Source organism: Mesoplodon densirostris, chromosome 10 (genome assembly GCF_025265405.1).
Source record: "Mesoplodon densirostris isolate mMesDen1 chromosome 10, mMesDen1 primary haplotype, whole genome shotgun sequence".
Lineage (NCBI taxonomy): Eukaryota > Metazoa > Chordata > Mammalia > Artiodactyla > Ziphiidae > Mesoplodon > Mesoplodon densirostris.
Genome location: NC_082670.1, coordinates 73,458,325 through 73,468,653, shown reverse-complemented (window position 1 = coordinate 73,468,653; position 10,329 = coordinate 73,458,325). Strand labels below are relative to the sequence as shown.

The 10,329-nt window shown below is 53.0% G+C and overlaps 1 protein-coding gene across 3 annotated transcripts; it reads right to left on the bottom strand.

Annotated features, from left to right (window-relative positions):
- Positions 1 to 535: 535 nt before the first annotated feature.
- On the bottom strand, positions 536 to 5,435 carry PPM1M (protein phosphatase, Mg2+/Mn2+ dependent 1M). 3 transcript variants are annotated; one of them, XM_060109667.1, is made up of 10 exons: positions 5,184 to 5,435; positions 4,241 to 4,364; positions 3,834 to 4,088; positions 3,267 to 3,379; positions 2,812 to 2,896; positions 2,604 to 2,722; positions 2,376 to 2,439; positions 2,041 to 2,148; positions 1,780 to 1,928; positions 536 to 1,434 (listed from the first exon to the last, which is right to left on the bottom strand). In XM_060109667.1, the coding sequence occupies exons 1-10, from the start codon at positions 5,405 to 5,407 to the stop codon at positions 1,290 to 1,292; spliced, it is 1,386 nt and encodes a 461-aa protein (XP_059965650.1). In that variant the 5' UTR covers positions 5,408 to 5,435; the 3' UTR covers positions 536 to 1,289. The 3 variants fall into 3 exon arrangements, with proteins under 3 accessions (XP_059965650.1, XP_059965651.1, XP_059965652.1); XM_060109668.1 differs by lacking the exon at positions 5,184 to 5,435 and adding an exon at positions 4,585 to 4,676; XM_060109669.1 differs by lacking the exon at positions 3,834 to 4,088.
- Positions 5,436 to 10,329: the final 4,894 nt, after the last annotated feature.

Here is a 10,329-nt window from a genome sequence, read left to right as displayed (position 1 = left end):
GTAAGAATTAATCGTAGACCAAAGTAGGAGTAGATCAGGGAAGAGTTAGGAAAGGCTGAGGTCATGAAATTCAACAAATAATTCAACAAACACTTACTGAGCATTTGAGCCTTGGCAAGTGCTGGATGATAAAAACAGTCTTGTGAGGAACATGAAGAACTAAGCTACTCATCAAACAGCAAGCTCTGGAGCTCCAAGTGACTTGTTGTCTCCAGTTGGTAAATTTAGCTTTATTATAAATTTACTATAAACTTTATACTAAAATCACTATAATTTGCCTTAAAAAAAACAAGGCATCCCTTCTGATACCTCAAGCCCAGAGCCCACAGATGGTGGTGGAGACCTCCTTTCTGTTCCTTGGGCAGCAGTTCTCTCACTGGGACTCACCCCAAGCTGCGAACTGGGGAGGCCACAGAGAAAACACAATGCTGACTATAGGCAAACTTGTAAGAGTGATTTTTTTTAGAAGGGAACAAGAAAAAGCAAAAGGTATACTGTAATGTCAAGCTATATAGCAATTCACGATTCACAAGGGTTCTTCTGCACACAAACATTTAATAGGAAGGTGATGGGGAACAACAAAACGGTGGTGTTGAGGCATCAGCCTAGGGCAGGGCTGGAGCCAGAGAGGAGCAATTGGGAGACTGGGCTAGAGGCAGCATCAGTAATCGGGGCATTCACTACTCAGTCAACTCTGGGGCTCCTTCTTGGCCCTTAGTTCTCCCCCAACTTTAGCCCCTGGGCCTGTGCTTCTCCTCCAGCACGGAGGGGAGCAGGGTAGGACCTGAACTGGTCGGTCTCCAAGGGCTGCTTCAAGATGGCTGTTTAGCAGATATGAGGCTTCCCATAAGGCACTCTGCATGGGCTTTGGGGGTTGTTGAGTAGACAATCTGACATTGATGCATTAGAGACCCGGATCCAAACACAGGCTGTCTGCCCTTCCTGGCATCCTTGGCCAATGCCCTTAGTCCAGCTATCCCCATCTGGGGATAATATAGTGGGCTGTTAAGGATCCTATCTGAGGAGGCTTACATGGATTCCTAAGTTGTAAAGTGACTCTGCCAGACATTATTGACATTAGTGCTCTTTCCCTGCCTGCCAAAGGGGGACCTGGGGAGCTGGACTCGCTGCGTTCTCCCAGTTCTGACTGCCTTGTAGAAATGCTCCCCTTGAAATGGTGGGGTCAGGGCTGGGTCTGGGGGTGGGGCAGGCAGACCTGCTGTTGACCATGGTGGACGCTCACAATGCACCTGGCCCGTAAGTGGTTCTGGGATGCGATGCTTGAATCCTCAGTGGCTACTGCGCCCTTGGCCCTGGTTGTGCAAGGGAATCACGAACACAGAGACGTCGTCGTAGGACACCTGCCCTTCCTGTGTGGGACTGTCGTCCTTCCCCTGTGTGCTGTGTATCAGCATTTGGGCCAGCTCCGAGAACCTGTGGGGACCATCCTGCAGATGTACTTCGGGGCCAGAGCAAAGAGGCAAGGCCAGCCCTCAGGGAGAACTTGCACAGTGCTGGACACTGAGGACCCAAGCAATGCAGTCTAACTGTGGGGCCAGACAAGCCACAAGCCTGGAAGGCCACAGGTTGGACCACGGGTGTCTGGACCCAGAGATTTTTGGGACCCACAGTCACCCCCAGGAAGCTTGATAGCTCTAGTCCTGGCCAACTGTTCTCAGTCGGACTCATCTGCAGTGTTGTCTTCTCAGCCATGACTACTACTTGGTGTTTCTGCTGGCACCAACTCAGGCCCAGGCAGATCCCCAGCAGCTATAGTACCTGTGTGGGTCCTCTCGGTTGCCAGGGAGGAAGCTCCGCACCAGCCGTGCCACCTGCTCATTGGACAGGACATCCCAGAGCCCATCAGTCGCCATGACAACTACATCCTCTTCCTGCGGCTCCAGCTGGTCCATATCCAGCACAGTCACCTGCAAGTTAAGCCTAAGGTTTCCTCACTGGCTCCCTTCCCAGCTCCTGCCAACCTTGCGTAGTCTGCCTTTCTGGGCAGATAGAAGCTGGTGTAGGCTATTGCCCCCTCACCTGTGGGACAGAGAGCAAGAAGGGCTTGAGCTGAATATTTGTGTCCAGGACTTTGAGCTGATGGTCTCCTAGGCCCCGGGAGACGGCCAGTGTTCCCAGTAACCGAGCCTGGAGACAAGGGAGGTGTGAGGTGACAGCAAACAGCCCCAGCAAATGTACAAGTAAAGCACACAGAGGTGGACTGTGGCCCTGGGCACCTGGGCTGAGGGAGAAACATCCTCTGACCTTGGAGCAGTCCCTAGGACCCCAGCCAAAGCTCCCCACAAGGGACAAAGGAGCTCCCACCTCTACAGGGGGCAATTTAAGAGAGATTCTTGGAGGCGCCATTCACTGACCTGCCTACCCTGTCCATGAATCAGTGGGTACTTGAGATCCGACTGCTCCACGCACTTGTAGCTCCTACCAGGAGCAAACCCAGCATCAACCCAGGCCCTACTTACCACCTCACCACCTCCAACACAGGGCCCACCCTGCGCAGGTGGAAGGGGACTGCCCCAGGCCACACAGCTGAGCCTGGACCCCAGGGCTCTCCCCACTGTGTCCCCCAACCCCACCTCGCTCACCAGCCGCTCATGTGGTGATCCCTGAACAAAACCTTCTGCCCCAAGTCATCCCCCTTCAGTCGCCGAGGGAACTCCAGTCTGGTGAACTCGCCAGCCAGCAGCTCAGGGTAGAGAAAGGCCTGGAATAGGGAGGCCATGCTTAGATCAGGCTCCCTCTGGTGGCCCAGGAGTTAGGGCTCCACAGCCTCCCTCTGCCAAGGGCACCTACCAGCTGCTGGATCCGCTGCCGCTCAGCCTCCGGGGTGAACTCAGAGCTCAGGGGCCGTACCTCATCCCTCCGCACCAAGATGGCCCTGGATGAGGTTTTAGAGGAGAGGGAAAAGTCTGGGGGGCAGCCTCCATCCTTACCCATAGCCTCCCTCCTGCCGGCCCCTTCTCCAACCACCAGGGGCCAGTTCTGCCCATACCAATCCCTTGCTCAAAGGCCCCCATGACTGCCTAAGGCCTGCAGGGTAAAGCCTCAGCCATCTGGCCTGGTCCCTGAGGTCTCTGACCTCCCTGGCATCTGCTGTCCGCCCTCACACTCGACACATGCTAATAAGTACACAATTCAGCCAATCTTCCCCAATTCTGTCTCTCGACTTCCAGCCCCCTTTCACTGTCCCCACTGCCTCTGCTGCCTGTCTGCCCACCCCACCCTGCCCACCCTCCGGGCTCACTCACCTGCTATCCCCAGCATTGGCCACATACAGCTTTCCTTGCAGGGTCACAGCCACCAGGGCTGTGCAGCCACCCACCTGGCCTGAGGCCTCCAGCTCTCGCCCGATCACCTCATCCTGGAGCAAACCAAGGCTACTTTAGCTGCTGCTGGTACTGCCAGCATACCACTGCCCCCAACCCTCACCCTACAGTTTACTTCCCCACTAACAAGCATGGCAGTCCCAGCGCAAAGTCTAGCTATGACTCCAGGATCCCTGTAGTCAGGAGATCTAGACGTATCCCTTTGGAGGTAGGGAAGTCCTATTCAAAACAGTGAGGAAGGGAAACCAATGACCAACAGGGTGTGCAACAAGATGATACAGGAAAAGTACCTAGCATATAGTAGGCGCTGGATAAATGGGTGGGGTTATGATAACTGTTTAGTAACAAACCAACCAACCCAATCTTGTCCTCCCAATCCAAAGATCCAGGGTGATCACCATCATGTGCAGGGACACCCCACAACCCAGAGTCCCTCAGGTCCCTGAGGGTAAAACCCTCCCTCCTTTCCCAGCCAAAGGTCACACTCACACACTCCTGGAAGGCACTCTCCAGAGCCCCGACCACCAAGTCTTCTGCCCTAATGCCCTTTTCTTCCACAAACTGGGGGTCACTAGGGCAGATGCAGTGGCCGCTGAGGTGCATGGGGGGCTGAGTGGCCACCATGCCCTCTACCACGGCTTCCAGCTGCCGGCGTAGGCACGAGTGCAGGGTGTTGGCAGCCAGGATAGCTGCAGCTGGACCACCGTGACCATCAAACAGTGCCCAGTAATGACCTGTCAGGAACTGCACAGGAAGGCTTGGCGTCAGGCTCTGCCTGGCCTCCCCAGTTGTCCCCTGGCTGAATGTAGGGCACTAGGGCAAGAACCTCAGTCTACAGTCCTGGCCCCAATGTTGGCCTCAGCCTGTAAAAGGGGCTCAGGCCCAGTTGCACTCACCTCCTCTGGGCACAAGGTCAGCCATTCCTGGTCCTCTTCAACCCCAAACTCAAATCTCCGGATGCACAGCTTCCCACAGGCCGCCTGATCCTCATTGAATTCAGATTTCTCTGCATTGATGATCCTGAGGCCAGGAAGTGATCAGTGACCCTTTAGGGACACACCTATGCCCCCATGGGCACAGAGAACAGATTTGGAACACAGAGAGGAACCCTCCCTCTGGAGTAACAGCCCCCATGCTGTCCCTGACACACACCTGGACAAACAAATGCTGTAAATTTGCTAACTGTTCAGTAACCTCACAGCTAAAGCAAAACTCAGGGCCCAGCCCATCTGGAGCTTACCTGCTGACCTGGGCTGGGAGGTAAGGGCAAGTCTGCCTGCGGAGGTGTGGGGCTTCCTTGCCTATCCCCTGTCCCATCTCAGCCAGAATCCCTGTCCAATGCTGCACAGGCCATAACCCAGGGTGAGGGTGTGTGTGTGTGTGTGTGTGTGTGTGTGTGTGTGTGTGTGTGTGTGTGTGTGTGTGTGTGTGTGTGTGTGTGTGTGTGTGTGTGTGTGTGTGTGTGTGTGTGTGTGTGTGTGTGTGTGTGTGTGTGTGTGTGTGTGTGTGTGTGTGTGTGTGTGTGTGTGTGTGTGTGTGTGTGTGTGTGTGTGTGTGTGTGTGTGTGTGTGTGTGTGTGTGTGTGTGTGTGTGTGTGTGTGTGTGTGTGTGTGTGTGTGTCTCCTTCCCGACCTAAGATCAAGAGTGCGGAAGTGCCGACAAGAGGGAGTTATCCACAAGGTTGGGGAGGCGGGATTCCTCACTCAGCTTGGCCTGTTTTCTCGGTCAGCACGGGACCCCAGGCAGGATCACAGGGTGGGGGTCGGGGCCTCAGGACTGAGAGTCGCAGGGAGCGGGGAGTGTCGGGGGCGGGGGCGCCGCTCGGGGCCGGGCACTCACTCGGCGTAGCCTGCGTTCCAGGGCAGCGCGCGGCCCCGCACCGGGCTGCGCACTGGCCGGGCGTCCGGGCGGCACGAGGCGTCGGCGGTGCCGGGGCTGGAGCCCGAGCCGCGCAGGAAGCGGGGCCGCCGGTAGGGCACGGGGCTGGCGCGGGGCCGGGGCGGCCGCGGCGCGGGGAGCGGACCCCCAGGCAGGAAGCGGCGCCGGAACCAGTTGGCGGACATGGCGCAGCGGCCCGGGGCTGCCCGCGGGGCGCCGGGCAGGAGGCTGGGCCGACGGCACCGCCCGCCCGACCCGGGAGGAGGAAGCGGGGCGGGGCCGGCTGGGCGGTGACGCCCCCAAACCCCAACCTCCCGCCGCCCCGGAGTCTGTGAGCGGCCTGGGTGCCATCCGACTCCTCAAGCCTCCTAATCAGCCAACGCTGTTATCAACCCCACTTTACAGGCAAGAACACTGAGGCCTAGATAGACGAAGACGCTGGCCCGGCTCACACAGGAACCTGAGCAGGCTGACGTTCACCCACACATAAGGGGCACGAGTCTTTGAGAGGGAAAAGTCCCTTCTCCCCACCCAAGGAGGCTGTAGGGGTCGATGAGAGCACACCTGGGCCTCCGGGCTGGATCAGTGTCCATGGCAGAGCCTCAGGCCTCTTCTTGCTGGGCCCGGACCTTACGCAAGGGCAAGATGGGAACAAGATGTCCTTGGAGGTGTCAGACTGACACATTGAGTAAGAGTCTCAGAGCACAGTGTTCCCTCAGGAGACCTCCATGCCTCACCCACTCGGCCTGGCACCCTCCACTCCCAGATGGGGCTTGGTGGCACCCTGGCCTTCCTTATCCTGAGAAGCAGCTCCCACCCTCAAGGCCAGGTCTCCTAAACAGCTGCCCCTCCAATCAAGATGTCCCATCTAGACAGACAGCAGGGGCCTCATTAGAGTGCAAGTGACTGATGGACAAAAGGAATCCATGGTCCCCAAAAGACTCCAACTGGTCAGAGTTCAGACTTGCGCCTAAGGGAAGTGAAAGACTTTCATCTGGGTTGGAGGCAAGATGTTGCAGCCTCTTAACTCCTGGTTACCTATCACCACTGGGTCAGCGGGGTCAGCAGCATGTTAACAGAGTGCTTTGTCACCCTCTGTCACTGAAGCCCAACTCCCTATTCAGGGCTGTTATTTCCATCTCATAACGAGGGGGACTCTGAGACCCACAGAAGGGAAGTGTCCTGACACCCAGGGCTGTGCTGTTTCCATTATGACAGTGCAGCTGACTCAGAACCCCCAGAGGGGATTTCTCTTCCCCTTCCCTCCTCCAGGAAGGCAGGCTTGACAACTCAAAGCCCCTGAGGCCCCACAGCCCAGGGCCCAGGGAGGGCTGCAGGATGAGTCCTTACCTTCTCCTCCACACCCAAGCCCAGCATATGCTCACTAGGCTTTACTTCCTCCAGGAGGCCAGCCTTGCCCCATTGGGAGTTCCCTCCACCCAAGGAAGAAGGTTCCTGGGGCAGGTAGCTGTGCCCAACAGCCCCTCCCTCAAATGACTCAGTTCCAGGGTAGCCTGGGAGCTAATTTACTGACCCCACCATGTGTGTCAGGCCCCAAGCACTGGGCACAGGAGTACAGTACTAATGGAAATGAGCTCCCCTGCAGTGATGGTGGAAGTCCTGGTGGATGGTGCTTGATCCAGCTGGCAAGGGGGAGGGGGAGAAGTCAGAGAAAGCTTTCCAAAGGACACCTGAGCTACAACCTGTCATCAGGACAGAAATGGACCAGAGACCCAGAGTGGGGCAAACCCAATTCTATCAGTGGGGTAAGCTACTCATCCCACCAGCCAATGGCTCAGAAGCTGTTAAAGTCTAAAACTAGAGGAAACAATGCAAACACAGTTTATTCCCCAAACTCACCATCTTGGACTCCCCTGGGTAGATGAAGATCCTGTCCTCTAGGTGTATTCAGAGAAGCTCCTGGCAGCCAGGTGTCACAGGTGGTCTGTTGCCCAGCTTAACTATTTTAAGTTTTCAGAGCCATGTGGAGCCCTATGGCAATCCCATCCTCCCTGTTCCAAGCTGACCTAAGTGTTCCTCCGGTGCTACCAAGGCTCCTCTGGCTCCCTAGGCTCCTGGGAGCCTCTGCTCTTGCCTGGATCCCAAGCCTGACTTTCTTGGTTTACTCCGTCATTTTGCTGAAGCACAACCTCTAACAACTTTCCAAGAGGGTATGACTGGGTCCTGGTAATTTTCTGGGTCCCTGCAATTCTGAAAGTGTTTGTATTCTGCCTTTGCTTTTTTTTTTTTTTTTTTTTTTTTGCGGTACGCGGGCCTCTCACTGTTGTGGCCTCTCCCATTGCGGAGCACAAGCTCCAGATGCGCAGGCTCAGCGGCCATGGCTCACTGGCCTAGCCGCTCCACGGCATGTGGGATCTTCCCGGACCGGGCACGAACCCGTGTCCCCTGCATCGGCAGGCGGACTCTCAACCACTGCGCCACCAGGGAAGCCCTGCCTTTGCTTTTGACTGGTATTTTGGCTCAGAACTCTTTCTGACTGTTCTGTTCATTGTTTTTTGGCTGTAGCTGCTGCTGAAATCCAGTGCCCCTGTCATTCCCAGGCCTCTGGATTGGCTTCTGTTTGCCTTTTTTTCTCTCCAGAAGCCTCCAGGCTCTTCTGTTTCCTGTGTCTGAAGTTGTAGGTGAGGTTCCTTGGGGTGGGTCTGTCTTCATTTCTGGGTAGAGTCCTCCCTGGAGGCCATGCAACTCCTCACTCTCCAGTTATACCCTTATCCTGACACCCTTCTCCCAACTGCTCGAAGGAACCCAAGCCTGCCCCCTCCTGGCCGGAGACCTTGCCCAAGCTAACTCAGTCAGCATGTGAGGGATGGAGGCGGGGGAAGGAGCAAGCTTAGAAAAAGGAAAAAGATTTTTATGCTATGTTTTTTTCATTCACCATGAAAAGAGCTTTTGTTGAGTCCCATATCTGTTCTTTTTGTGTGTGTGTGTGTGGTACGCGAGCCTCTCACTGTTGTGGCCTCTCCCGTTGTGGAGCACAGGCTCCGGACGCGCAGGCTCAGCGGCCATGGCTCACGGGCCCAGCCGCTCCGTGGCATGTGGAGTCTTCCCGGACCGGGGCACGAACCCGTGTCCCCTGCATCGGCAGGCGGACTCTCAACAACTGCGCCACCAGGGAAGCCCCCATATCTGTTCTTAACAAGATTTATTTTATATTTAATTCAAAAAACTTAATACATTTCACTATGGCTCAAACAGTTCCCCTCTCTGAAGACAACCAATATTACTAGTTTCTTGTGGATCCTTCCAGAGATGTCGGGGTATTCTGTGCAAGTTCAAGCAAAAAAACAAAACCAAAAACATGTAAGACCAGAAATAACAAGTGCTGGCAAAAGAATGTGGAGAAAAGGGAACTGTTGTGTATTGTTGCCGGGATGTAAGCTGGTGTAGCCACTATGGAAAACAGTATGGAGGTTCCTCAAAAAATTAAAAATAAAACTACTATATGATCCAGCAATTCCACTTCTTGATATTTATCTGAAGATTTATCTGAAGAAAACAAAATCACTACCTCAGAAAGATATCTGCCTCCACCATGTTCACTGCAGCATTATTTACAATAGCCAAGACATGGAAACAACCTGTGTCCATCAATGAATAAATGGGTAAAGAAAGTTTATATATATATATATAAAATATAGAATCTATATTATATAGAATATATTATACAGAATATATTTATTATATATTCTATATACTATATAGAATACATGTTTAATTTATTATATATATTCTATATATTTTATATTTTCAGCCATAAAAAAAGAAATTCTGCCATTTGTAACAATGTGGATGGACCTTGAGGGCATTATGCCTAGTGAAATAAGTAGACAAAGAAAGACAAATACTGCTTGATCTCTCTTATACGTGGAATCTACGAAACAAAAAACAAAACCCAAACTCATAGATACAGAGAATAGATTAGTGGTTGCCAGAGGTGGCGGGACAGGAGGTGGTGGGAGATGGAGGCAAAATGAATGAAGGGTGTCAAAAGGTACAAACTTCCAGTTATAAGATACATAAGTCCTGGAGATGTCCTGTACAGCATGATGACTATAGTTAACAATACTGTATTGTAGGGCTTCCCTGGTGGCGCAGTGGTTAGGAATCCACCTGCCAACGCAGGGGACATGGGTTCGAGCCCTGGTCCAGGAAGATCCCACATGCTGTGGAGCAACTAAGCCCATGCACCACAGCTACTGAGCCTGTGCTCTAGAGCCTGCAAGCCACAACTACTGAGCCCATGCTCCACAAGAGAAGCCACTGCAGTGAGAAGCCTGCGCACTACAACAAAGAGTAGCCCCTGCTCGCCACAACCAGAGAAAAGCCCGCATGCAGCAACAAAGACCCAATGTAGCCAAAACAAAAAACAAAAAAAAAAACTGCATTGTATGTTTGAAAGCTGCTAAGAGAATAGATCTTAAAAGTTCTCATCACGAGGAAAAAAACTTGTAACTCTGTGGTGATGGATATTAACTAAACTTATTGTGGTAATCCTTTCACAATATATACATATATCAAATCATGTTGTACACCTTGGACTAATACAATGTTATATGTCAGTTATATCTCACTTTAAATAAATGGATAAATAAAAATTATATAGATATATATGTTAAATCTTTCCTCTTCCCCTACTTTTCTTTACCCAAATGATAGCATACTCTACACTGTATCCTGCACCTGAAGTTTTCACATAAGATACCTCTATCTTTTTGTATCAGTCCTTGAAGAGCTGCCTTGTTCCTTGTGAGGGCTGCAGAGCAGTCTCTGCAAATATGCAGACTTTATGTAGCTAGCCCCCCAATGATGAACATTTAGATTGTTTTCAATTTTTTGCTTTATAATTTTTTGTGTGGGCATATTGGTAGGATCAGCCTAACGGAACTGTTGTGTCAAAGGCATTCATTGTTCATAGCAACACTATTCATAATAGTCAAAAGATGGAAACAGGGGCTTCCCTGGTGGCGCAGTGGTTGAGAGTCTGCCTGCCGATGCAGGGGACATGGGTTTGTGCCCCGGTCTGGGAAGATCCCACATGCCGCGGAGTGGCTGGGCCCGTGAGCCATGGCCGCTGAGCGTGCCCGTC